This window comes from Felis catus, chromosome F1 (genome assembly GCF_018350175.1).
Source record: "Felis catus isolate Fca126 chromosome F1, F.catus_Fca126_mat1.0, whole genome shotgun sequence".
NCBI classification, from domain to species: domain Eukaryota; kingdom Metazoa; phylum Chordata; class Mammalia; order Carnivora; family Felidae; genus Felis; species Felis catus.
In genome coordinates this window covers 23,111,075-23,138,990 of record NC_058384.1, presented here as the reverse complement: position 1 = coordinate 23,138,990, position 27,916 = coordinate 23,111,075, and the positions used below count along the sequence as shown (strand labels likewise).

The 27,916-nt window shown below is 34.9% G+C and overlaps 1 protein-coding gene across 6 annotated transcripts in view; it reads left to right on the top strand.

The window, feature by feature from the left end:
- Nucleotides 1-27,916, top strand: part of SWT1 (SWT1 RNA endoribonuclease homolog) — a 104,459-nt gene that overhangs the window by 15,144 nt on the left and 61,399 nt on the right. For 5 of the 6 annotated variants that reach the window (XM_019821726.3, XM_011291009.4, XR_006591689.1 and 2 more), the window contains exons 5-12: nt 3,358-4,096; nt 8,366-8,425; nt 9,654-9,783; nt 10,739-10,840; nt 11,443-11,631; nt 17,821-17,914; nt 25,254-25,399; nt 26,855-27,018. In XM_019821726.3, coding sequence (XP_019677285.2) covers nt 3,358-4,096; nt 8,366-8,425; nt 9,654-9,783; nt 10,739-10,840; nt 11,443-11,631; nt 17,821-17,914; nt 25,254-25,399; nt 26,855-27,018 — 1,624 coding nt within the window. The remainder of the gene's footprint in view (nt 1-3,357; nt 4,097-8,365; nt 8,426-9,653; nt 9,784-10,738; nt 10,841-11,442; nt 11,632-17,820; nt 17,915-25,253; nt 25,400-26,854; nt 27,019-27,916) is intronic. The other variant, XM_019821725.3, reaches the window with a different exon arrangement.

The following is a 27,916-nucleotide window of genomic DNA, read 5'->3' as shown; positions in this document are numbered from 1 at the left end:
TATGTCACAGTAGGTATTTTAGAACTGTCTCATCATGTGTTTAAACAATATGGGATAGAAGCTATTATATATTGAAAAGTTTGGACAAAAGAAAGCTGTGCTTTGGAAACATTAGTATCAATAGTGCAGAACTTCTAACAACCATTGGTTGTCTGCAAAGAAAGTGGTTCATTTGGTGTTATTTATTTATTGGAAAAGTGAACAAACTTATTTGCCTCAAGATTCTAAGTATTTCTTTATGATATATGGCATCTTCTGTAAAAATCTCCCTATTCACCTATAGGGAAGGTCCCCAAATTGGTGGGACCTCAGTGAAAGCTGAGGTACAGATGAAAAAACAGAGAGAATTTTGTCATCCTGAAAGCCACTTAACGTCATTCCATTACCACAATTCTCGATCCATGGTTGATGTATACATGGATGTATCAGCAATGAAAATATTAGCAAGGGTAACAATCTTAAGTTTGCTTTTGAAAGTTTCAGAAAGCATTTTTGTGAACAGTGCACTGTCAGTTTGTGGGATTTCTCTGGTAAGTTGCATCATCACTATTAACCAAATCTTTTTAAGTCCAGGAGTTGAAGAGGTGAGAAGTTGTACCTTAGTTACTATTAGATAGAGGGCAGTATTGCCACCAGCAGTGCCCATTATTGGCAGAATTAGCCAAAAAGTAATTTATTCTTCAATTGAGCTAAGTTGAAAGTAAGTATACAATTCAATATCCTGAAGGTACATCATGATCACCAACAGAGCAGTCTAACAGCTGCTAGTGTTGAGAAATTGTTTCTGTAGGATGTCAAATTTAAAATGGCTACTAAACTTTTACATAACACAAGTGTAATAATAGTTTTGACAGAATTTCACATTTATTCTTATATCACAAGAGTTCATCAAGAATGGTGTTTCAACTTCAGCTGAAAATTGATTTTACACTAAGTCAGTCATAAAAAAATAAGTACTTTAAAAAAATGAAGAGTATTTGCTCCATGTCTAACTTATATCTAAAAAGAGCTCAGAACTTTAGTATTTTGGGGTTGCAAGTATAAAACTGCATTATCACAGTATATAGCATTTTGCAAAACTAGTTGATAAGAGATGATTTTTAAGATTTAATTTTGTTGGCCTTTTAAAAGGTATTGTATTCAGTTTTCATTAATTATGACCATGTAGACCATAGTGCCTAGATTGCTACAAAAGATGCAGTACAGTGTTATGAAGAACAAATAAGGAATTTGAAAATGCTCAGAGAACTACAGGGTCCCATTAAAATTCTTGAGTTATGTTCTCTTTGTTGTTTTCCTGATTTTTCTTTAATACAGCCAGCATCTTAAACTGGGTATACCAGTAGATGCCAAACAAAGTCCTATTAAAATTAAAATTTAAATTTTATCATTATTTACTAACAGATGAATAATGATGTGTAGTCTTTTTGTAGGAGGAGATAGAAGATAAAATCAGATGAAGACCTAGGTGAAACTCCTATTAAAAACTCCGAGATGTTTATAGTTTGCTCTTTTGTAATGAATTATTTGAGAAGTCACCTATTTACTATTTCTTTTTCCCCTGCCAGGCTATAAGCTAATTGGGAGTAAGGACTCAGTGGATGTATCCTCCACTGCCTCTCCAGTGCCTAGCACAGTGACAGGCAGTTCGAACGCATTCAAGGATTTATTGATATGAATTAACAGATTGTGTTTCATTGATTTTTTTTCACCTTTCTTTTTGACTACAAAGTAGTATCTACTTTTATTAAGCAGGAAAATATCACCTCTAGCTATTGCTACTTTTAATATTTTAGTACATTTCTTTTAAGACTTTTTATTATGCTTATTTAAATTGTTGAGACCACATTATATATACAGATTTGTGCCCTGCTTGATTTTTGCTGAATGTTATATCAACATGGTATATCAATATGTTTATATCAATACGTTTTGCTGAATGATATATCAGTATGTTATATCAATATGTTTTGTTAGATCATTGAAAACTTTCATAAGTATCATTTGAAATGGCCATAATGTAATAGCATATTTCTTAGTCATTTCTAAAATTTTAGTATTTACTACCTTACTTTTGCTATTATAAATAATCCTGGATTTTAAAAAAGTTTTTAGTCCATTTTTAATTTTTTTCACCTTGGTATAGATTTCTAAAATGAGAATTACTAGTAAGTCAAAGAATATGAACATTTTTAGAATTCTTAATTATATTGTCAAAAATTCCTTTGTGGAACTGTTACATCATTTTGCATTTCTACCATGAGAGAGTCCATTTTTCAACCCATTGCCAGACTTAATGCTATTTTAAAATCTTTGCTAATTTGGTAGAAGACAATGGTATGTCATTATCATTAGCATGTCTATGATTAGTAGGGAAGTTAAACTTTTTTTCTCAAATGTCCGTTAGCCATTCCCTTTTTCTCACCAGTAATTTTCTGCTTATGTCCTATTCTAGAGTCAGTACTTTTTGATGTGCTTCTTATTTACTAAGGTTGATAAGTGTCACATATATAACAAATACCATTTCCCAGTTTTAAAATTTTTATTATCTTTCAATATGCTAGAGGGTTTTTTTTTTAATTACAAATAATTTTTTTAATGTTTATTTTTGAGACAGAGACAGAGCATGAGTGGGGCAGGGACACAGAGAGAAGGAGGCATAGAATCTGAAGCAGGATCCAGGCTCTGAGCTGTCAGCACAGAGCCTGACACAGGTCTCGAACTCACAAACCATGAGATCATGACCTGAGCCAAGTTGGCTGCTTAACCGAATGAGCCACTCAGGTGCTCCAGTATGCTAAAGTTTTAAAGTAAATAGTCATTTTTTTTAAAGTTTTATTTAAGTAAGCTCTAAACCCAGCATGGGGCTCGAACTCACCACCCCAAGATCAAGAGTTGTATGCTCTTCCAACTGAGCCAGCCAGTCGCCTTGTAAATAGTCATTTATGTTTATTATTTCCCTTTGCAATTTTTCTCACCACTGTGAAGTTTAGGAAGTTCTCTAGTAAGAAATCGGATAAATACTCCCTTTTTTCCCATATGGCTTTTAAGGGATTAATATGAAGTGTAGCAATTATGGTAATTATTTTGCACTTAAGTGTTTAATCTGTAAGGAATTCATATTGCCTGATATTATATGAAGCTATAAATTTGATTTTTTTCCAAATAGCAAACCAGTTATTCCAACACCATTTGTAGAGTAATTCTTTACATTTCATTCTTAGTGTAGTCATGTATTTTTTATGATGTTTGTGTCAAGCCAGTTCTGTCATTTCCCTAACTAAAATGATACAGTGCAACATTACATACAATCATGTGTAACTGTAACGTAACTTAGGTTTCTGTGCTGCTTTACAGATTGAATGTAGAAACGGACACTCCAGGAAGGAGACCAAAAATCAGTTCTTTATCCCCTCAAGGGCCTCTTAAACTCCAGGAAGCATCATATTCCGATGCTAATCAAATTGTCTCACAGAACCCTTCTTCACATGGGACTAAAAAAGATTTAACTAAATATGACAATTTTAAAGATATTAAATTGACAAATGTTAGGAGCAAGGCTGACCATGGAATTAAAAACTTTTGCGGTCCTAAGATTGCCAAAGATGTGAAACCAAAAACAGAAGGCCAAGCAAGTGAAAAACAATGGCCTCATTTACTCACTCAGGGGGAGAAGTTGAAAGAACTCAAGAAAGAAAGGTACAGGAAATTTAGAGACAGTTCTGAAAAATGTGTTTTGGGGAAACGCAAGAGAATCCATTTTTCTCAGGATTGTAATTCCGACAAGATAATCAAGGAATCCCTTGAATCTAGAAGAAGGAAGATCAGTTTCAAAATCCCAATAAAATCCCGTGATACTCTCCAGAAGCTTGTAGAAGAGAATGTCTTCAATTTAGAGTCTAACAATTCAAAGACTAAGCAGGAGAAGAAAGAAAGACTGAAAGGTTCCCAAGCTTCATTAAATTTGACTAGGCACAAAAGTGAACGTTTATTTTCAGAATCCACGTATAAACAGGCTGTACATGAGTGGAAAGGAAAATATCATCATGAGCATCGAGAAAGTAATGATTCAGGTTCTGGTGAAAACCCAATCCAGGTAAGGTGGTGCAAAATGAGAATGTCGGTTGTAGCAAAGAATTTTAATAACAGTCAGGTTTGAGTTTTTTCTATTATTAATAGTGATCACAGAGAGCGGATTCACCTTAGTCAGAAAGATATTTGTTGGTTCTTTTATTTTACCTTTTTAATTCCAATCTCTTTAGGAAGATAATCCCAGTAAGTATCAAGGATACTTGGTAATAGAAGATAATTGTGAAAAGGTAGAAAGCAGCACTTACAGAGAGTCCTTTCAAAAAAGCACTGTGACCATCTCTTAGGCTCTTCTCTAACCCTGGTTACTATGGAACATCCAGGTTACTCTTCTGAAGAGCTATTCCTTTAATGAGTCGTTTTGGAGTGCCACTACCAGGCACCGCAATCACAGTCTCTGTTTTCAGAGACTCCTTCATGTGAGGAGACACACAAGCAATCATCTTAAGTCTAATAAGTACTTATCACTTAACATGGGAATACAGAGCCAGGGAATAATGGCCTTGTACACTGTAGAGGGGTTACTTAAGAAAGGTTTGCTGGACAGGGTCACATTTAAACTGAGAGCTAAAGAATGAAAAGGAGTTATTCAGGTGAAGCCAGGTAGGGTGGGATGGGAGAAGCAGGGATGTTCCAAGCAAACGGAACTAGTATACAGAGATCCAGCCTGGAAAGTTTGGCCCATCTCTTTTGCCTCTAAATTATGCAATAAATCAACACGTGTGGACTAGTTGGAGAACTTAATCTCTCTAGCCTCGTTCCTGTGGCAAATAAAATTATTTATCTTTATAACTATTTTTAATGTTTATTTTTGAGGGGCAAGGGAGGGGCAGAGAGAGAGGGAGACCCAGACTCTGAAGCAGGCTCCAGACTCTGAGGTGTCAGCACAGAGCCTGATGCTAGGCTCAAACTCAGGAGCCGTGAGATTCAGACCTGAGCTGAAGTCGAACACTTAACCGACTGAGCCACCCAGACACCCCTATAATTATTTACCTTTAAGAGAACTTAAGAACTTTGGAATTTCACAACTTCCGACAGCCTGATGTTTAGAGACTGCTTATAAACAGGGGTAGTTGAGCCTACCTGCTTTTAGGAACGAAGACTATAAGATACTTCCTAGGAGACACAGAGGGATTATAACTAGGGAGGCTGGAAGACCTGGAGAGAGTACTTTTCGTTCAGTGAAACTGAAAGAGTCCAAAGAAGAAAACAGTTGAGTTTGTTCTTTTTATTGCTTTCTTAAAAGAAAGCTCCAGTTTTCTTGGGTTACAACCAGTTCTCTAGAGAAAATGTGAGAAAGGAATTTGAAGTTGCAAGATGTTCAGTGAACACTTTGGTGTCATTGCTTGATGTTCCCCCTGTACTGTGCATGTAAGGAACAGTACGAGAAAGCCCCGCAGTACACCTTACAGTCTCTTTTTGTCTCTAAATAGAATTACCACATAAATCAAAAGAGGTACTTAGCATGAATATTAATTAAGTTGTAGGAGAAGCAGTTTTTGCATGATTACTTTCCAGTTCTTGGCATTAAAACTCCTTATAAACTGTTCCTTTGATAGCAATCTAATCTGACTTAAAGTCCTTTAAACACAGGAGCAGCAAGTAAATATTGTTCTTATCTTAGTATATTCTCCTTAGCATATTATTGACAGTAGTTAATCTTCCTAACATTATGTTTGTTGTTTTTCTCACAAATTCTTTAATAGATAATTATCTTCCTAAAATAATGAGTGTACTTCACAAGGAAATAATTATTTTCTGGATTTGGTAATCCTGTTATTTAGTAATCCCATTATGCTTTCCAAAGAGAAAATACCTTCTTTTGTTTCTTATATTTTATAGCCCTTTGATAGAGACCCTTCATTTGCACCCTCCCCTCACCATTGAAAACTAATGGTCCAGAGATTTATAGTTCATAGCCCACTTTTATTTTTATTTTTTTATAGGCCACTTTCATAAATAGCATCCTCCTCCTACAGGTCTATGAGGTAGCAATTCAACAGTTTATCAAACATTAATTAAAGCTGCCTATTATGTATCAGGTACACTTCTAGTTTCTAGGGATTTAGAGATGAATAAGATGATCTTTACCCTCAAGAATTTCCCAAGGAGGCAGATTAGTAGACAAATACAGTTGCAATACAGTGAAATAAACATTAGAGCCCTAAGAATTGGGCTGGTGTTAGTATAAATTTGGGGGTGAGTTAAGGAAGGGCTGACAGAGTGGAGATTCTTGAGCTTGGTGTGAAGGGTGTGTAGAGCAAGAATAAGAGTTCTCCCAGGGTGGAGGGCCAGCATGGTAATGGTAGCAAGTCATGAGATTGTCCCATGGCAGAGCATACATGGGGACTTAAGTTGTTCAGTATGACTAGAGTTGAGATGTGCAGAAAATCTGCATATAGGAGAGGGAGTGGGAGAGGAAGCCAAGGTCAGGCAATGGACTTCTGTGTATCCCATGGGAAGATTTGTTCTGTTTTATCTTGTGTGCCTTAGATGATGTAGAGAGCCACTGAAATATAACCAGGGAAGCAGTATAATCTGGTTTTCAGTTTAGAATCACTCCAGTAGATAAAGCCATTGTTACTCTCATTATTGATACTCCTTTTTGTCATCCCCAGGGAAGGCTGTATCCCAGTTCATTTATTTAATAAAGTGTGGTAGGAGGAGGCAAACAAATGCCCACTGAGACTTTCTTTTTTTAATAGGGAGAAGTCTTCAGGAACAATTGACCTGAACTTTTTGGTTTGGAGAAGTGATAGAAAATTTATTAAAGTCACTGGAAGTGGCCTGTGGTCAAAGAGAGTGAAGGGTAGTAGTGACCTATGTAAATGAACAACAGGACTTTAAATATCAGGAGTTGTAGGAAATTCTGATAATATTCTCTGGCTTGTTTGGCACTTCCTGATGGAAGAGAACCTTAAGGATCTGGTGAGATTTAAAGTCAATTGGAGAAGAGATTGCAAAATCAGAGTCATGACACAGTAAAGCTATAATGAGTCTATGTGTGTGATGTATATGGTATTATAGCATGTGAAGACTGGCGTTGGGAATTTAGGATGAAGGCTGAATTCCCAGTAAAGCAACCTATGATATACTTGTTTAAAGGGAATATGTAATTTATACCATATATAGCTGCCTGTAAAATACATGTGAATTTGGTGCTATTTTGCAGAATTCTTAGAAGATGATTTAATTTAGCAGTGGCTTTTGCTGAATTCCCTATTACCTGTACATAGGGTCAGGTAAATCTCATCTGCTTAGCAAAAGTGCCAGTGGAAAATGGAGATATTTTTGACTTCTGTTGAAAGACAAAAATTAAAACACAGACCTCTGGTGCTCTACCCATGTATAAGACAACTACGCATTTTTCAGCTTTTCTCCTTCAGCCATATCATAATCTTTAGGTTCCCTTTGTTTTGTCATGTTACTTTTATTTTTATTTTTGTAAGAAGATGTTAAGTAATCTCTACACCCAATGTGAGGCTTAAATCCACAACCCCGAGATTAAGAGGTACATGCTCCACCGACTGAGCCAGCCAGGCACCCCTGTCATGTCACTCTTACAAGTGGGTCAGCTACTCCTGGGTGAAAATTTCCCACCATTGAAGGCCAGCTTGTTTACCTTGGTCATGGTTCTTTCTGTTTCTCAGGGTGGCATGTAGTTCTACTCTTATAATACAAGTATTTTTAGGTGAAGGAGTAAACATTAAACAATTTCTATCTTGTTTCATTGACTTAACCTTTCTTCTAAAAAAATTTTTTTTAACATTTATTTATTTTTGAGAGACAGAGACAGAGTGTGAGTGGGGGAGGGGCAGAGAGAGAGGGAGACACAGAATCCAAAGCAGGCTCCAGGCTCTGAGCTGTCAGCACAGAGCCCGATGTGGGGCTCGAACTCAAGACTACAAGATGATGACCTGAGCTGAAGTCAGACGCTCAACTGACTGAGCCACCCAGGTGCCCCTTGTTTCACTGACTTAACAGAATGAGGCTTTTTTATTTTAGGGGAAGTTTCTATCTAGGGACAATTTGCCTCTTAGGGGGGCCATTTGGCTGTTAAGTAGATAGAGACATATTTGATTGTCAAGATTGGGAAGGAGAGGTGCTGCTGGTATCTAGTGGGTAGAGGCAAGGGATACTGTTAAACAGCATAATGCACATAATAACCCCTAAAACAAGGAATTATCTGATGCCACATGTAAATAGTGCCAACGTTACAAACCCTACCCTAGGTATATACTTCATCCTTAACTAATGAAATTACTTTTCATTTCAGAGTTTTGAAGCTCCATGTTCTTCAGTGTCCCTTGAAAGTATTCAAGATACAGATCAAGAGGTTACTGATATACTTATTTACTTTGAATATTTTAATGAAATTAAGTCAAACAGTTCCTATATTTATAGATTAAAAAAATGGCTATGAAAACCTTGATAATATGAAAATAACAGTGATATCTCTACCTAATATGTAAGTTTGTGAAGTCATGAAAAACTAGCTGGAAAAATACTTAATTTACTTGATCACCTTTATGTCTTTGTTTTTAATAAGCTCTAAACTGGTTTGAATAAAGAGCATGGAACCTGTGTCCACAAGTTATATGAATTCTCATTTAATGTTATCACACATTTGCATGCTTATACCTAGGCTTGCCAAACTGCAGTGTGATATTAACTTGTTGGCTTCATTTTTCTAATCAGCAATAAGATGAAAATATTATTGAAAATGAGAGTGCCTGCATTTTTTTTTTAACCTGTTGGCTTCATTTCCCAGCTGGAATCTCCTGATTGACTCTCATGAAATTATTGCATAGAATTTTATGTTTCTTGGTCCTATATTAAAATTAAATTCGTGGAACACTTTGTTGCAGTTTCCTATTTGAAGAAGACTTTACAACCATATTGATTACTTCTTATTTGTGATGGTCAGTTGTATTTTTCTGTCTTGTGGGTCGGTGCTCCTTGAGAGAAGAAAGATTTCTCACCCTTTCTCTAAAACTAGATTATATTTACAATCCTTCACATCAAAATATATCAGGGAGTTACTTCCGTGAAGTGAGAAGGGTCTTAAAGTCTAGATTTCAGTTTTTGATGGTTCATAAACAGTCCTAGAAATCGCAAGAAGAGGTTCATCATCCAGATGTAAACATATTTGGCTCCCAGAGTACGTTGAAGTGAAAACATGGGATGAGGATGAACTTATTTTGAAGGGCTACTAGGGAGTAGGTTTTCTGCAGGGAACTTCACATTATTTCAGTCCTCACAAAACTACTACCAGGAAATAGATATTTAACATTCCTATTTCATAGGTGAACAAATGGAGACCCAAGTTAAATACTTTGCTTGCCTAAGGTTACAGAAGTAGTAAGAGAAGAGCTAGTTTTAAAACCCTGCATTTTGTTTATAAATCTGTATTCTTTCATCTTGCGGCCTCCGTATTTTTGTAATTTTTTTCCCACAAACCATTTCATCTTCGGTGAATTAATTAGAATTAATAGCTTTCAAGCCTTTTTAATCTGCAGAGGAGATAATTCAAAATATTTTACTGTGGGTCTTTTGCTATTTAGATGCAGATAGTGGAAGAGCTCCATGCTGTACGTGTGGGGAAAAGTGTGGATTTACCTGTGGTTTTATCTTCCGGGGAGTTAACGAGCATGGAGATTGACTTGGTGGACGATGATGTACATTCCTCTCCTGGTATATCCTATATGTAGATGATGATGTTTATGATCTCCTGTACTTTCTTAGGAACCTAATGTGCGAACATTGAATTTTTATAATATTTAGATGAAAGATGTTAAGGTGTGCTCATTTGAAATAAGGAAGTATGATATATTTCTTCTAGCTATAGGAATCTGGTCAAATATTTGTTTATCGTCACATTATTGGGCAGTTGGCCATATTTTTGCCAAGCATCAGTAATCACAGTTATCTATTATTGTGCTATCAATGATCAGAGTTGTCTTTTAGTCTTGGTCTTAATCCTAACTTTTGACAATGTCAGCTTATGTAAAGCACTGATCAGAAATAATGCAAATTGCTCAAAGGTATTATACTCATGGTTTTTTTATTTATGTAGTAAAGTTTTGATCAATTTTACCACTGGGAGAAGATAATGATAGATATTATCTAAAATCTATTAGCATACTGGTTTGAGTTGTGTTTATAAAAATAGTATTGCGACATCACAGTCACATTGCACTTTTCAGTTTGCTAAGTGTTTTCCTGTGCATTAATTTGTCTGATCCTCACAATGGCCCTGTGAAATAACAATGCTGGTGTTATCTGTTTTCTTTCACTTTCACGTGTTTTTCTTTTCAACTACATTTCACTCACCGTATATTAAAATTAGCTTATAAATTATAAGTGCACAGCTGCTAGTGATGCAGAACGGGGCTTGGGAGCATAGTTAACTGCCAGGGCAAATTAGTTCACGATTTAAAGTCCACTCAGAAACAATTCATGATGTTTTACTAGTAGATAATTGAACATTGATTACTGTCCCTTTAAGGATTAAACAGTTTTGTTTTTGTTGTCTAAAGGATTGCCTTGTCTTAAGAATACCATCAAAGTTCTATGATACCAAATTTTAGTTATTATACAAGTCTTTTATCAAGTGCCATGAAATCCTAACTTTACTCTTTTTCTCTAGCAAAAAGTGCTTCAGATAAAAAGCTTCTAATTGTTATTGACACAAATATTCTGATGAATCATCTCAAATTTGTTAGAATTTTGAAGACCACAGAAATCCCAGGTACTTATAAAACGTGATTCTGATTTTCTTACTTGAGTTGATATTTTACATCAACAATGATGTGGGGTATTTTTTTTTCACAAACACGTTTCCACTTGGATATGCTATGAAGTATATATATTAATATATGTATGTTAATAATCAGCATAAATTAAAAAAAGAGCCTTGAGAGGTTAACCTAACAATCTAAACTTACTCTTCTTTGATCTCCAATAGTATTTATTTTTGTACAATTATTTGATTCTTGTATCTGTTTTTAATTTCCATTTTTTATGTGTTATCTCTTCATTAAAATTTTTTTTTTCATGTTTATTTATTTTTGAGAGAGAGAGCTAGTGCGTGGGAGGGGCAGCAAGAGAGGGGGACAGAGGATCCCAAGGGGGCTCTGTGCCGACAGCTCAAACTCACAAACTGAACCATGAGATCATGACCTGAGCTGAAGTCAGACACTTAACTGACTGAGCCACCTAAGTGCCCCGTGTTATCTCTTCATTTAGACTGTGAATTCCTTACTTCAAAATTTCCAATTCTCCTAAAACAATTCAATTTAGTAACCAAATAAACATTTGTTGACTTCTAAGAAATCTTTTTTTATTTTTCAGGCTTTGATAGACTTGTGTTAATAATTCCCTGGGTGGTTGTACAAGAGCTAGATCGTATGAAGGCAGGAAAACTACTAAAACACGCCCAGCACAAAGCTGTACCTGCAGTTCATTTTATCAATGACAGTCTCAAAAATCAAGATAAAAAGCTATGGGGTCAATCAATACAACTCGCATCTCAAAAAGTTTGTAAGTATGGTTCTCTCAGGATGTTTTCTAATTAAGGTTTATTTGGGTGCTGACTCATGATTGGAGGGAAGTGGTGCAAAACGTAAAAGAAAAATTTATAATTAGGCACCTGGGTGGCTCAGTCGGTAGAGCAAGTAACTCTTTTTTTTTTTTAAATTTTTTTTTTCAACGTTTTTTATTTTTGGGACAGAGAGAGACAGAGCATGAACGGGGGAGGGGCAGAGAGAGAGGGAGACACAGAATCCGAAACAGGCTCCAGGCTCTGAGCCATCAGCCCAGAGCCCGACGCGGGGCTCGAACTCACGGACCGCGAGATCGTGACCTGGCTGAAGTCAGACGCTTAACCGACTGTGCCACCCAGGCGCCCCTTGTGACTCTTGATCTCAGGGTTGTAGGTTCGGTGGAAGGATTACTTAAAAAAAAAAAAATCTTTATTATTTCTTCTAAAATTTATTTATTTATTTTGAGAGAGAAGAAGAAGGGAGGGTGTGGGGGAGAGGCAGAGAGATAGGGAGAAGAAAGAATCCTAAGCAGGCTCTGCACCGCCAGTGCAGAGACCGAAGCAGGGTTTAAACTCACAAACCATGAGATCATGACCTGAGCCGAAGTCAAATGCTTAACCAACTGAGCCACCTAGGTGCCTGATAAAAACAACAGCAACAAAAAAAATTTTAAAAAATAATTTATAATCATCGGAATATGGAATGGCCAGGTGTAGTGATGGTTTGGGATATTCGGTTAGGTTTGGTTCAGAGGTTTTGATTTTGATTTTTCTGCTTCTTAGGCTATATCTGTATTTCACAGTGACTGTACAATTCTGTATGTATAGTTTTCTCTGTTACAATACTTTGGATTCTTTTTGTGTGTGTGTGAATATCATTGTTGAGTGATGAAGCCAGTAAGTGATCTAGGTTTCGAATCTGTCACTGTATGCAGTTAGTATAATGCAGGGAGAGGCATTGTTTTCCTCTGGTTTGTCAGAATCTGTAATAAGGTGTTTGTATAATAAAGGTCTCTAGATTTTCTTTTAAGTCATTTGTAAATCACTCTAGTCTTAGGACCTAAGTATATTCTTTATGTTTTATATATATAACTTTGTGGAAAAAATCTGTGTGTAAAATAACACTGTTGTCTCTGCAGAGTTTATACATATATTTAGAGAATTTATTTCATTCTTTAAAACTTTGTTTCTTCTTAATTCATAATTATGTATATATTATGTACATTCACTCTATTTTAAATATCGTGGGTATATGTTTTCTGCTATATTCACATACACCATAAGATATGAAAGAATTCATCCTATGATGAATCTAATTATGGTATTAGCCCTGTTAATAGTTGTTAGTCCAATCTTTGGAGAGAAAGGGTCTCCCCCATTCATTCACTCATTCATTCCATTTACAAATGTTTATTAGCTCTTAGTATATATATTCCATATACAATCTTTGTGCATTTTGAGCTTCATGTGGTATGTTTAAGAGCTTTCAAAGGGAAACCACACATATCACTTATTAGAGTTAAGACCAAAATGTTTGAACATTCATATTAAACCAAACATCTTAGATGGGTTTTTTTTTGAACTTTTCATTATGAAAATTTTCAAATGCAGAGGTAGAGTAACGTATGAATCCCTATGTACCTATCACTCATTTTCAGTAATTATCAGCATTTTGCAAGAACTGCTGCAGGAATTTGAAGCAGATCTCAGATTTATCATATCGTATCATTTTTACCCATAAATACTGTGGTATGTGTTGCTAACCGACAATGCTTTTATTTTTAAACAACCACACGATTAACAAACGTAACCCCTCATCCAAACCATCATGTCAGTGAAAGCCCAAACCTTAAAAAGAGATGGGAACTTTTTTTACTCTTAATCTTTTATTTAAAATTTTTTGGTTTGTTGATATAAATTATATTTTGTTATATAACAGCATGGATAAGGATGATAATAATAGACAACATTTATATGGACATTATTCTCCAGGCCCTTCTCCAGGTGCTTTAACAGCTGATATCATTCAAACCATGTAGTACTTGTAGAAGATACTCTTATTAGCCCCATTTTAGAGATGAGGAAATTGAGACCTAGAGAGGTTAAGAACTTATCCTATATAGCATATCTATTTCTTCAACAGATTTGCTTTGAAAATTATTTTAGAGTTCACTTTGAATAGATTGGCCACATTTGTTATTTATAGATGCTTAGAATGATTCTTTTGACTTTTCCATTTTCATGTGCTTTTTGATAATTTAACTTATTCACTCTGTGCTGTTTTTGATGATTAAGGAAGATAAATTATAGTAGTGGTCTCAAACTTCTGTGTTTAAATTTCTGGGTGTCTTCCTTGAAATCCATATTTCCCTTTAATATTTGAATGGTATTATTCTATCTTAGTTTTATTAAATTGCTGAAATTACTTTTAGTTATAAGGCTGTAGATATAAAATTAGGTTATTTGTGTAATTATCTATGTCGGGTATTTATGTCACATAAAGAACTTAATGTGTTTCTCCGTATCACTGTTTCCTTCAGACTGATCATTAAAAATATTCTTTGTATAAAGTACGGTGTACTTAATAAGTTTATTCTGTTGATAATGATTTTATGATATCCATTAGAAATATCTTTAGGCTTTTTTATCATAGTAAAATTACATTTTATATTCTAATGATGAACTAATATTCTTATAAAAAAATTCAGGATTATTGAGTAAAATTAAACTGCTTGTTTGGAAAAAGGCAAGAACAAGTTGATCTTTTATTACACTTTACAAATGTTAAGCACGTTTGCAACCAACTCTAATAATTGCTAATTTGTATGTATTATATTCCTTTTATATAATCATTGAGTGTGATAACAATGCATTTTTTAACCCTTTTCAAAATCGTGTTTATTTTATATAGTGTTCAGTATGGTGAGAAGAGAATAGGATTTGAAATCTGATTAACCTGACCTGGAGAAAGTTAAAGTTGAGGAAACTAAGGAAATGAAGTAGGGAAAAATAACCCCCAGCTCAAAAAATGATTGTGAAGATTTGTTGAGTTCATATATTAAAGTACTTGATGGTTTATGGCCTAGAATAGGCATAATTCTCTTGTGTCCTTGTTAAATGGAAAGCTTATACAGCTTGACCAAAACAAAAAAAAAAAATCCCTTTTTCCAAAATGGACAAAGAATAATAGATAATTCACAAAAGAAGAAGTACAACTAGTCTGCTCCTTTTTCACTGCAAATATTTTCCTGTTTGCCATTTTTAATGTTGTTAATATCTTATGTATAGACATTTTTAATTTATATCTTTCACTTTTTCTTTCCTTATTTCTTTTTATTGCTTCTAAGTTTAGAAAGCTATTCTTTTGCATTTTAATCAGTGCTTCAGTGCTTTGGGAATATGAATTAGTAACTTTTCAGGAGAGCAATTTATCAGTATTATCGAGAAGCCTAAAGATAAAATTCTCTTTCTAGAAATGTATTGTAAACAGATAATCAGATGCTTACAGTGATTTATATAATATTCATGACAACATTATTTATACAGCAAAAAATTTGAAACAACCTTACTGCCTAACAATTAGAGAAGTTACATACAATACTATAGCTATGTGAGAGAATATTACTATATTTCAAAAATGTTAATAACAAGATAGGATTTAAAAGAATAAAGGGGCGCCTGGGTGGCGCAGTCGGTTAAGCGTCTGACTTCAGCCAGGTCACGATCTCGCGGTCCGTGAGTTCGAGCCCCGCGTCAGGCTCTGGGCTGATGGCTCAGAGCCTGGAGCCTGTTTCCGATTCTGTGTCTCCCTCTCTCTCTGCCCCTCCCCCGTTCATGCTCTGTCTCTCTCTGTCCCAAAAATAAATAAACGTTAAAAAAAAAAAAGTTTAAAAAAAAAATAAATAAAAAGTATCATCCCAAATTTGTTAGATTTATATAGATTATTATGTATACTTACAGATGATGAATATTGGATATATTTTAGCTGATGGAATTATGAGTTATTTTTAATTCTTCATATTTTCTGTATATTCCAGATCTTCTATAATCCTTATTTTTATAATAAGGGCAAAATAATCTGCCACTCCCACACCTGACATTTTTCCATCACTTTTATATTTTCTTTTATGATCTTTTTGTTGATTCATTTATTTGCCAAATATCTGTACAGACACTGTTCTGGGGCTGCATCAGTGAATGACATAGACAAAGCCTGCTGTTGAGAAGCTTAAATTCTATTAAATATTAAAAATTATATTAACCATAATTTATACATAATTTTGTGGGGTTTTTGATGTTAAGAGTAGAGGTCATTGCTGTTGTGCCATTTAAGCTGCATTTTAGGTAATAAGTTTATATTACTTAAAAAGCACTTGTTATTGCCATTTATTGGGCCAACTGCTTCATATTAATTTTATTACATTTTCCTGAGTAAGCAGTTTGCCCAAGATTACATATCTAGTAAGTGGGAAAGCAGGGATTCAAACCCACGTTGGTCTGTTTCCAGAGTTTTCGTTTTGTTCAGTTTTGAACAGCACCTGAGCAGGTGCTCAAAAATATTTGTTGAATAAATATTTCATGAATATTCTTGCAATTTTAGGTGTGTTTTCAAGCCCCACATATTCTAGAAAAAGTGAGGGAACAGATAATCTTGAAAATCTTGAACTTTGATACCTTTAGAGCAGTATACTGTAACCTTTAACCTCCTTTCATCTGCTGAATTCGGTTGTTGCAAGCTAACTAATGGGTTTTTTTTGTTTTGTTTTTGTTTTTGTTTTTGTTTTTTGCTGCCCATTTTGCCTTATTGTGGTATTTACTCTGGACTAAAAGAAGGAAAATAGGCTGCTGTAATATATGTCTGCTGGCTCACTGGTTCTCTGATAAAAGGACTGAATCACATCTCCCTCAGGCTTATGCTCTGCAATCATTTCAGTTCGGTCTAGATTTCACTATGAGATTGTCAACTCCTCAGGAGTTTGTATATCCAGTTACTTAGTGCAGGGGCCTGGGTACAAATTCAGCCTTATATAAAATGTATTACTTGAATGAATGAGTTTTCTAATTTGAACGTTTAGAAGCGTAAGTAATGTAGGCTAAACGTTGAGGTTAGGTAAAAAGGGTATAGTCTGGAACAAAGTTGGAGCTCATTGTCTACTATGCGTTGAATTTTAGTGTGTAAGAGACTGGCCAAGGGGTTGAATTGGTGTTTGTGTCTAGGCGCCAAAGGATGTGACCCTGAAATCTTAAGAAGCACCGTAGGGAGTTTTGAGGCAGGCAGTATAAGGACCTAGGAAGAACACTGTCTTTGGTCCTGTTTCTACACATTACATTATTTTCTCAAAACCCAGACTTTTACATCATGCTTTAGGACTTGCCAGCAGACACTCTGTCAGCCACTGACGCTTGGTAGAAATTACTTTTTGTGTTTTCTGCCTGGGGCCCGTATTACCTTTTCCTATACATCTCTGAATGTTAATTGCTTAGAGATTAAGGAAAAGCAGACACATGAAAATGGTTCCATTGCTGGTAGAACAGTTGTTTATTATTTTACAGACCTTTTTGTTAAGTGGAGATAATTTCAAGAATGATGTAATCATCTAACTTACTTATGATCTCTACGTGACTGAACTGAGAGACTGGAATTCATATCTTTCTTTAGGTTTCTAGTATGGCATTTAACTCACTGACCACTTTTCTTTCCTTTGCATTTATTTTTTTTTTTTAATTTTTTTTTTCAACGTTTATTTATTTTTGGGACAGAGAGAGACAGAGCATGAATGGGGGAGGGGCAGAGAGAGAGGGAGACACAGAATCGGAAACAGGCTCCAGGCTCCGAGCCATCAGCCCAGAGCCCGACGCGGGGCTCGAACTCACGGACCGCGAGATCGTGACCTGGCTGAAGTCGGACGCTTAACCGACTGCGCCACCCAGGCGCCCCTCCTTTGCATTTATTAATAGGCATATCCTATTCCATTTTAGTAGTAAACTACATACTTTACTAAATATGCGATTATATGCTACCTGAATTCTAGATCCAGAATTTTTAAGGCATTGTTTTGCCGTGTTGTATTTTTCTCTTTTTATTTAAGAAGTTTTATTTCTTTTAGATGTTTTTGATTTGTAAATATGGCCTGGGCTGCTTAGATTTTTGGTGTGCTTATTAACTGTTGCTTTTGCTAAATTTGCAGATGGGCTGAGTGATGAGAACAATGATGATCGAGTATTAAAATGCTGTCTTCAGTACCAGGAATTATTCCCTTCTTCTGTTGTTATTCTGTGCACGTGAGTTTCATGGTCATTTTACTCTTTTTTAATTTTTTAATCTTAAAAAAAATGTTTATTTTTGAGAGGGAGAGAGCATGAGCAGGAGAGGGGCAGAGAGAGAGAGAATCCCAAGCAGGTTCCACGCTGTGAGCACAGAACCCAAGGTGGGGCTTCATCTCAGGACCCATGAGATCATGACCTGAGCTGAAGTCAGATGCTCAACCGACTGAGCCATCCAGGCGCTCCATACCAAAGAATTTTTAAAAGTCATAATGTACCCACCATGCTAAGGATGGAGAACATACATCATTTTCTAAATCTGCTAGTAAACATATTCAATTTTATTTCACATTCTCATAACATGTAAGCTATAGAAGAATGAGATTTGAATCTTATAAAGTCTCATTTTGGTTTTATTTATAAGACATTCAGAAACCTTTTGTAAAAGCTGGGGGCAGCCAATTTTATCTTCCAATAAAATAATTCAGAAATAAAATTCTGACAAATTTGTGGTCATGAGGCAAAAAGGTTAATTAATTAATTAATTTGTGGGGAAGAGGCAGTTTATGTTGCAGTTATGCCCCAGGTGCCTGTTAATAGAGTGAGGGCTGGAATGCCAGATCTCCCACTTACCAGCTTTGTGACCTGGGCAAGTGCTTAGTTAGTTACCTCACATGTAAAATACAGGGGGGATACTAATCATAAAATGATCTCAGTAGGAATATCCTCCTCCTCCTCCTCCTCCTCCTCCTCCTCCTCCTCCTCCTCCCCCCCTCCTCCCTTTCTTCTCCTTTCTTTCCTCTATTCATAACTTATTTCTAAGGTAAAACTAACATAATGTTAAAAAAATTTGTATTCACTGTGTATGAAAAAAGGCTCTGAAGGAACTGAGAAGGGTAATTTTGAACTGCAGTTTTAGTCTGAATTTTTTTTCACTGAGAAATGGAGCTTTTACTCTTTCACAATCATGCCTAAATTCACTATGAAATGCAGTGATGAGAGAAATGAATAGACCTAAGGTTTTTCTTGTAAGGGGGCTTGGTCAGTTATCATTTTAAATATATGTAACTTTTCGGGGCACCTGGGTGGCTCAGTCAGTTAAGTATCTGACTTCGGTTCAGGTCATGACCTCACGCCTCATGGGTTCGAGCCCCATGTCAGGCTCCATGCCGACAGCTTGGAGCCTGGAGCCTGCTTTGGCTTCTGTGTCTCCCTCTCTCTCTCTGCCCCTCTGCTCATGCTCTGTCTCTCTCTCTCTCCTTCAAAAATAAATATTAAAAAAAATTTTAAATATATATAACTGTTCACTCACTGTTCAATACACCTGAAAGTAATAAAACATTATATGTTAACTGTAATGGAATTAAAATTTCTTTAAAATGTAAAAAAAAAAAATTCCCATTTTAGCTGTCTGCAAAGATGATGTTATTCTTTTCAAGATTAGAGGAAATACTAGAGATTTATGTCTAGCATATTTAAAATTATTTTTTATCTAGGGCATAATATACCATGGAGTTTGTGGAAGGTTGAAACAGATAATATGTTAATCATTTTGAAATGAGCTAAGCTAAATTTGAGGAATGATTGTTATGTAATTGTTTTTTTAGTTCAACTTAGAATGAAACTTAAATTGGTGAGACTAACAATTCTCCGTTATTTCTGCAGTCAGTGTTTTGGGATTAACAGAGGTAACATTTCTTAGTGAAACGAAAGTTTGTAGTCAGACTGTACTTTTAATTCTAGCACTATCATGTTCCAGGTAAGCCTGTTTTTTCATTTTTATTTTTTCCTTTAAAGGGCTGTAATCATGCCTACTGAGTAAGTCTCACCTACTTACTGTGAGGATAAATTTGTTTTACTTAAATGGATAATGATAATGATGAAAATATTGATAATGATAAAGCTAGGACAACCCTTCTACTATACCTTATTTTAAGTACATTATTTTACATTTACAACCCTGAAGTATGGGCCAGCAATACCTAGTTCATATCTCTATCCATTTCTTTCTTCTAAATTCTAGACTAGTATATTCATTCTTATTTGCTGTCTTTACTTGGATGTCTCTTAAACATTTGGGACCTGCCATCTCTAGAAATGAACTCTTGGTCTCTCCTTCTAAACTACTATCCATCTGAATAAAAAGTGCCACGGTTGGGGCTTCTGAGTGGCTCAGTCAGCTAAGTATCTGATTCTTGATCTCACCTCAGGTCTTGATCTTAAGGTCATGAGTTCAGGTCCTGCGTGGGGCTCCGCACTGGATGTGAAGCCTACTTTAAAAAACAAACAAACAAAACCAGGACATCTGAGTGCCTCAGTTGGTTAAGCATCCAACTCTTGATTTCGGCTCGGGTCATGATCTCATGGTTTTTGGCTCGAGTCCTGCATCAGGCTCTGCTCTGCTGATAGCGCAGAGCCTTCTTGGGATTTTCTGTCTCCCTCTCTCTCAAAATAAATAAATAAGCATTTAAAAATTTTTGAAAGTGCCATCTTCCACCCATTTGCTAAAGCCAGAAACCTAGGAGTCATTTTTGATACTTGCTTCTCTGTCATAATCTATATCCAGTCAAGTAAGGGGTCCTGTGTGATCTTTTCTTTATCTTCCTTGCCAACCTGTGTCAACCAGGTTATTTTCCACTGCCTTTTTGACTCTAAGACTGATTGTGCTGTGTACTTCCATACTTGCTCTCTTTCATTTATTCTTCAAAAGTAATGTATTTAAAAATGTTTAATTTTAAAAATAGTTGCATTATGGAGAATTTCAAAATACTTAAAGTGAAGAAGAGTTAATAAACTCTTAAGTATGCAGCTACAATTTTCAAAATTGTTCCATTCTTTTATTATCTATATCTCCATTCACTCCCTGTCCCCTCATGAGTGGTTTTATACAGATTTTTTTGTGTTTTGAGGGAAAATGTGCCATTTTGGAATGCATAAATCTTAACTATACAATCTTCACAACGGATACACTGGTGTAGCCCACATGCCTCTTGATAGATAGAAAACTTCTGTCACCCCAGAAAATACTTTTATGCCCTGCCCGTTTGTGCTCTTTTTCTAGTTTCTTTTTCTTTTTATTCTTTTATGTTTTTATTTTATTTTTGAGAGAGAAACGGAGCACGAGCAGGGGAGGGGCAGAGAGAGAGGAAGACACAGAATGTGAAGCAGGCTCCAGGCTCTGAGCTGTCGGCACAAAATCTGACACACGGCTGGAACTCAAGGACTATGAGATCATGACCTGAGCCGAAGTTAGATGCTTAACCAACTGAACCACTTGGGCACCCCTCTTTTTCTAGTTTCTTAAGGTGAAAGCTGAGATCATTTATTTGAGACTCCTATAAATTTCCCTGTAAGCACTGCTTCAGCTGTATCCCACAAACGTTGATGTTCTATTTTTTTCATTCAATTCAATAGAACTTACCTTTGACAATTAGATGATTGCTGTTTAATTCCAAATATTTGCACATTTTTTAATCTTCTTGTTATTAATTTGTACTTTAATTCCACTTTGGCTTGAGAACATTAATTTATACGGTTCCTGTTCTTTTACATTTGTTAGTTTTATTGCCAAGAATATGGTCTACCTTGGTGAATGTTTTATGTGCACTTAAAAAGAATTTGTATCCTCTTGTGGGTGGAGTATTCTATAAATTTCAGTTAGGTGAAGTTGGTTGGTAGTATTGTTCAGGTTTTCTATAACCTTACTGATTGATTATTCTGTGATTGTTGAGAGAGGAGTATTGAAATCTCCAACTGTAATTATGGGTTTGTTTAATTCTCCTTTCTGTTTTATTTGTTTTGCTTCATGTATTATGAAGCTTTGTAGTAAGATGCATACACATTTAGGTTTGTTTAGGATTGTCTTCTTGGAGAATTGACCCTTTCTCATTGTGTAATGTCTCTCTGTTCCTGAAGTCTCCTTTGTTTGGTATTAATACTAGCATTCCAGTTTTGTTTTCGTTAGTATTTATATTGTATATCTTTTCCTATCCATTTACTTTTAATCTGTGTTTTTATATTAAAGTAAGTATTTTGTGGGTAGTATATGGTCAGTACTTTCTTCTTTGTCCATTCTGAGAATTTCTTTGAATTGATAAGTTTATACTACTCATTTTTAATTAGATCAAAATCTACCTTTTTGCTAATTATTTTCTATTTGTTTCATCTGTTCTTTTTTCTTTTTCTTTCTTGAGTTGTGTATTTTTTGTGGTGCCATTTTATCTCCATTATTGATTTATTTATACTGTTTAGAAAAAATGTTTTAGTGGTTGCCCTAGCATCTAAAGTTTATATCTTACTTGATCAAAATCTACCTTCAGAAAATATTAAATTGCTTCACGTTCAGTGTAAAGATCTTATAATAGGATGTTTCCAGTTTCTCCCACTTTTTGTACTATCATTGTAATATTTACTTTTACAGAAATGATAAACACATAATATTTTTGTTACTATTTTTGCTTCCATCATTTACCACTTAAAGCAGAGAAAAAGTGAGTATTTTAATCTTGCATTCCATTTTTTGCCTCTTCATTATTTATATAGATTCAGGTTTCTGTCTGGTGTCATATTCCTTTTGCCTAAATGAATTTCTTTGACATATGCATGCCTACTGGCAGCGAACTTTTTGTTTTGTTTATCTCATAATTTCTTTATTTCTTCATTTATTTTTGTTTATTTTTTTATGTTTATTTTTAAGAGAGAGAGTTGGGGAGGAGCAGAAAGAGAGGGAGACAGAGAACCCCAAGCAGGCTCCGCACTGTTAGCTCAGAGCCCAACACAGGGCTTGAACCTACAAACCATGAAATCATGACCCCAACTGAAATCAAGAGTTGGATGGTCAACCAACTGAGCCACCCAGGCACCCCTCTTAATTTATTTTTGAAAGATATTTTTGCTGGATATATAATTCTGGGTTGACTTTTTTTTTTTCCTTCCAGTATTTTAAAGAGGTGACTCCATTTTCTTCTAGTTTGTATGGTTTCTGATGAGAAGTCTGATGTAAATGTTATCTTTGTTCCTCTATACGTAATGTGTCTTTTTTTTGCTCTCTGCTTTCAAGGACTTTTCTTTATCCTTTGCTTTTTTAGCAGTTTATTTTAGCAGTTTTTAGCAGCTATGTCTCTGTTTGTATATGTGTGGTGGGTTGGGGGGCTGAGTAGAGAAGGATTTATCCTGCTTGATATTCTCTGAGCTTCTTTGATCTCTGGTTTCCTATCTGTCTTCAGTTTTAGATAATTCTCAGCCATTATTTCTTCAAATATTTTTTCTGCCCATTCCCTCTTTCCTCCTCATATTATAGAATTATACTGTGGTAGCCAGTGACCCCTGTGATCCCTGCTTCTTAGTATGAACGCCCTTGTATAGTCCCTTCCTGCATTGTACCAGGGTTGGCTGTCTGTGTGACAGACAGCATGCATCAGAAGTGATAGCATGTTCCTTCTGTGATTAGATTATAAAAGACTGGGACTTCCTCCTCGGGCACTCTCTTCCTTTCTCCACTCTCAAATCACTTGCTTTGTGGAAGCAAGCTGCCATGCCATAAACAGCCCTGTGGAAGAGGCCCACATGGTGAGAAACTGAAGCCTCCAGCCAAGAGCCAGTGATGGACTAAGGCCTGCCAATAGCCACGTGAATGTGTGCCAATTAAACCTTGAGATGACTGCAACCTTAGGCAATAGCATATTACAACCTTGTAAGAGACTCTGAACCAGAACCGACCAGTCAAGCTGTTCCCAGATTTCTGATTCTTAGGAACTGTGTGAGAAAATAAATGTTTATTTTAAGCTGCTGAGTTTTGGAATAACTTGTATACAGCAATAGATAACTAATATAGGCACATATGTTAGACTGTTTGATATTGTTCCACAGCTTCTGGGTTTTTTTTTTTTTTTTTTTAAACTTGTACTCTCTTTGTATTTCAGTTTGGGTCATTTCTTTTGACCTGTCTTCAAGTTTGTAATGTTTTCCTTGCCTGTGTCAAGTATACTGAGGAACCTTGTTGAAAGCATTCTTTATTTCTGTGACTGTGTGTGTGTGTGTGTGTGTGTGTGTGTGTGTGTGTTATTGCTAGCATTTAGTTGCTTTCATTTAATTTTCATGATTTTCATCTCTCCTGAAATTGCCTGTCTGATTTTGCATGCTATTCACCTTTTCCATTAGAGCATTTAACAAATAAATCAAAATTATTTAAAATTCCCTATCAGATAGCTTCAACATCTGTGCCATGTGTAAGTCTGGTGCTATTGATTGCTTTGTCTCTTGGCAGCATGTTATTTTTTTCTGGGCAGAATTTATATACAGATTTTAAGGTTCACTTGCTCTGTGGTTTCCTCCCTTCTTCAGCTCCTCACTTAACTATCTGCTCTGGCCGGCCCTGAACATGGTCTCTGACATTTCAAGTTACTGTGGCTGAGGCTTCTGTTGTAAGCCATTGATGAATTAGAAAATGACCTCGGGCAAAAAGGTAGAACCTTGTAGAACCTCTATGATGAAGATAGACTTCTCTCCAGCTTCTGCCCTCATTTTTCTTATCCCTAGTGCCTTCAGATAGCTTTTTTTTTCCTTTTTTTGTCCAAATTTTCTGATTTTCAGCTGTGGAAAGATTAATCTGACCAAGCTACTGTGCCATTAACAAAAGCTGGAAGCCTGTTGGATTCCAGAATAGCAATTTAATAAACACAGATCTGATCATGTCACTTACCCACTGAAGCCCTTAAATGTCTATTTATTAATGCCCTTGCCTTAGCCACATAAACTGTTCTCATGCACTATGCTCTAATCATACTTTATTTTTTCAGCAAATAGCAAATCTCACCATTTGTCTTATGCTCACTCTGAGTAAATTTGTAATTGCCTGCCATGTGGAAATTATTTCTTTTACCATGGCTCTCTGTTTATTTCTTTCTGGATGATCATATTCCTGTGTTCAAATCTGGCTGCCGCTTACCAGGTACAATTTTGGGCAAATTACTTAACCTCTTTGCACTTCAGATCCTCATCTGTGGAAGGGGGATACAAATAGTACCACTGCTACATAAGAGGTTTATTGTAAGAATTAAATGGGTTGCGAACATATATGTATATGTATATCTATCTATAGACGTATAGCTATCTATAGAGATATATAGTACTTACAACAGTGCCTGGTACCAGGGAAACATTCAATATGTAGTAATTATTCTCAAAAGCTATTGTACTGTATGTTAATTCCTTTATCTTCTCTGTTTAAAAAAAAAATGTTATCCTTTGTTAATATACATGTTGAGAATCTCCAACCTTTGATTAAATCTCATGTGTTTTGAGTTACCATGTGATTTATCTTATAAAAAAAATTCTTTCCTCCTAACCCCAACCTTAGGGATGATAGAAATTTAAGAAACAAAGGCCTAATAAGTGGTGTGAAGTCACTCAGTAAAGAAGAGTTGAGTGCAGATTTATTAAACTTATCTCCGAACACAGATGTATGTCATCAACTTTGTTTATCTAAACAACAATTGAAAGCAGGTAGTATTCTTACTGCAACTAATTTGAACTATATCTTCTTTTATGTACTGACATTGATAACAATTGGAATTAATAGTAAATTTCCATCTTGTACATTTAAAATAACATTGTTTGAAATACTTTCCAGCTTGTATATGGTAGAAATAAATGAAAATCATAATGGTAATCCAGAAGAAAACAGTTAACATTATTGCCTTCTACGTATGCTTTTACAAATTAATTTGAATTTTTGTCCATACACTTAATGCATTTTTACATGTTTATAATCACTGTATATATACTATTTTGTGCCTTGCGGAGTGTATCTTTTAAATTAATAGTAACTATAGAAAATATTCATTTGAGGTAGGAGAAATTTTTGGTTTCTTTTTAATGTTAGCTTCCTCTTCATAACCTTCTATCAATGCAATAAAAACTTAGTAATAAGAGAAACTTGAAAGATTCTAATAATACTTTAATTTTTAATTTTAAACTAATACTTAAGAAATTAATGGCAGTACCATTGTTTTATCTTTTTTTTTTACCAGAATAATCTGTTCTGTAGCTTGATATTTGATGGAATGTTGTATTAAATCTGACATAATTTAAAAATACATTCTACCTTTTCCCCTGTGGGGAAAATAATTATTGAAATCTTTAATATCATATGGACTTTTTATATGTAATTGTATAAAAATTGACATATATATATGCTACTTATTTGACCCCTTTGGTACTAAAATTTCTTTTGTCATAATATTCAAAATGACATTTAGAAGAAGTAATAGGATATTTTGGTTTCTGCTTTTTCAGGGGCAACATGCTTTCAGTTTGCCCGTCGTATTACTACCACTTTAAGTCCTTAGTATTTGTAGAGATAAGCCACTTAATGTTTTGAGTTTTGCCATAAAGAAATTGCAGCTGCCTTCAGGCATCAAATTAATAATGTTAATGAAATGATGTCAATTAAAATAATAAAAACTTACTTTAAAAGGGGAGGGCATAAAGGTAGTTAAACCAGAGATTCTCGTCCTTTCAAAACAATTTACTGATGTGAGCTGCAATGGGAAGAATATACTATTTTTGGACAAAAACACACTTTGATCCATAATTCTTCATTTTCTATTATAAATAGATGCAAAGCATTCTTTTAATTTTTCCTTTTTTGAAAATACAATTGAATTATGGTTAAAATATCACACATTTCTTAAATTCCTATTTTAGTAAATATATTTAGTTGCCTTTTGTCAAAAAGATAAAGCATTTGCTAATGTGATATGTTTATATCTAAAATAATTATAGATACATGTTTCTAAATACTGTTTGAAAAGTTGAGTATTGATTTGGTTTCTGTGTAATTTAGGTACTAAATTTATGTACATAAAATGCTTATTATTTATGGCCAAATGCTAATTTTAAAACAATAAAATATTTGCTGTGAGTGTCTTAAATAAAGCCTGTGACTCTGTTTTAAAGAAGCGACACCATTAGAAGAGAGCTATAAGGGAGAATCTGTACATTCCAGACTACCCATTCTACTTGAAAGCATCATATCTGATCTTGAAAAATCTCTTGGAACAGCTTTATCTTCAATACTAGAAACAGAAATGAAAATTGCTTTTGGAAACCTCTGGATGGAGGTGATTATTTCAACTCTCTTAGTTGACAAATTTCTTTTTCGTTGCTAAAGATTTATGACCTTATCTTAAGAAATAGGACATGTATATGTGTAAGCTTCATTGTGATAATTTATATCCCATTATATTTTTTCATATAGTTTCTAAATAACTTCTTGAAAACTAAATGGTGGACATTTCCTATAGATTAAGAACTATATTTTGTCATTTAATTTTTTTTCAATGAGCAGGTATTTATTATGTATCTACTGATGTCAAACACATTGCCCCCATGGGGCTTAAATTGAATTCAGAAAAACTTCTCTCATATTTAGTTTATTTGAGTTAAAATGTTTAGTATAGGGAATCCCCATTGCAATGTGTATTCAGAAAAAGAAGTGTGTATTTTGGCTTATGTCGTATAAATAATCAAAGTATATCAAAGTATAAATATCATATCAACAAGATATTTTGTATTTTCTAGATTCACATCTTTTCTGCAGATAGTAAAACACCACATTTGGCAATAGTGGCCCTTTTAGTTTAGTTAATGTTTGTTTGCTGTTCATATGTATAGCTAGGAGGAACAGTCCCCCTCAGTTGTAGATTCTAATAACTTGTCAATATGATGTTTTTGCTGCTTGATTATATGATCAAGTCTTGAGCCAAGGTGATGAGGAATGATCAAAAGATTCTAGGAGGGTTGACTTAAATTGGATATTTTGTAATAGAGTCTAGGAAAGTCATTGCATATGAATAATTCAAAAAAGGATGTGCTGACATCTTATAGTGCTAAATGATGAATCTCCTTTATAAACATGCCTTTGCAAGAGTGTAGCAAGTGTTAGTGCTAGCTGACGTCTTTTTTCTGTATAGATTTTCCCACAGCTATGTGAAATAATTAGATTGATTTCCTCCTAGA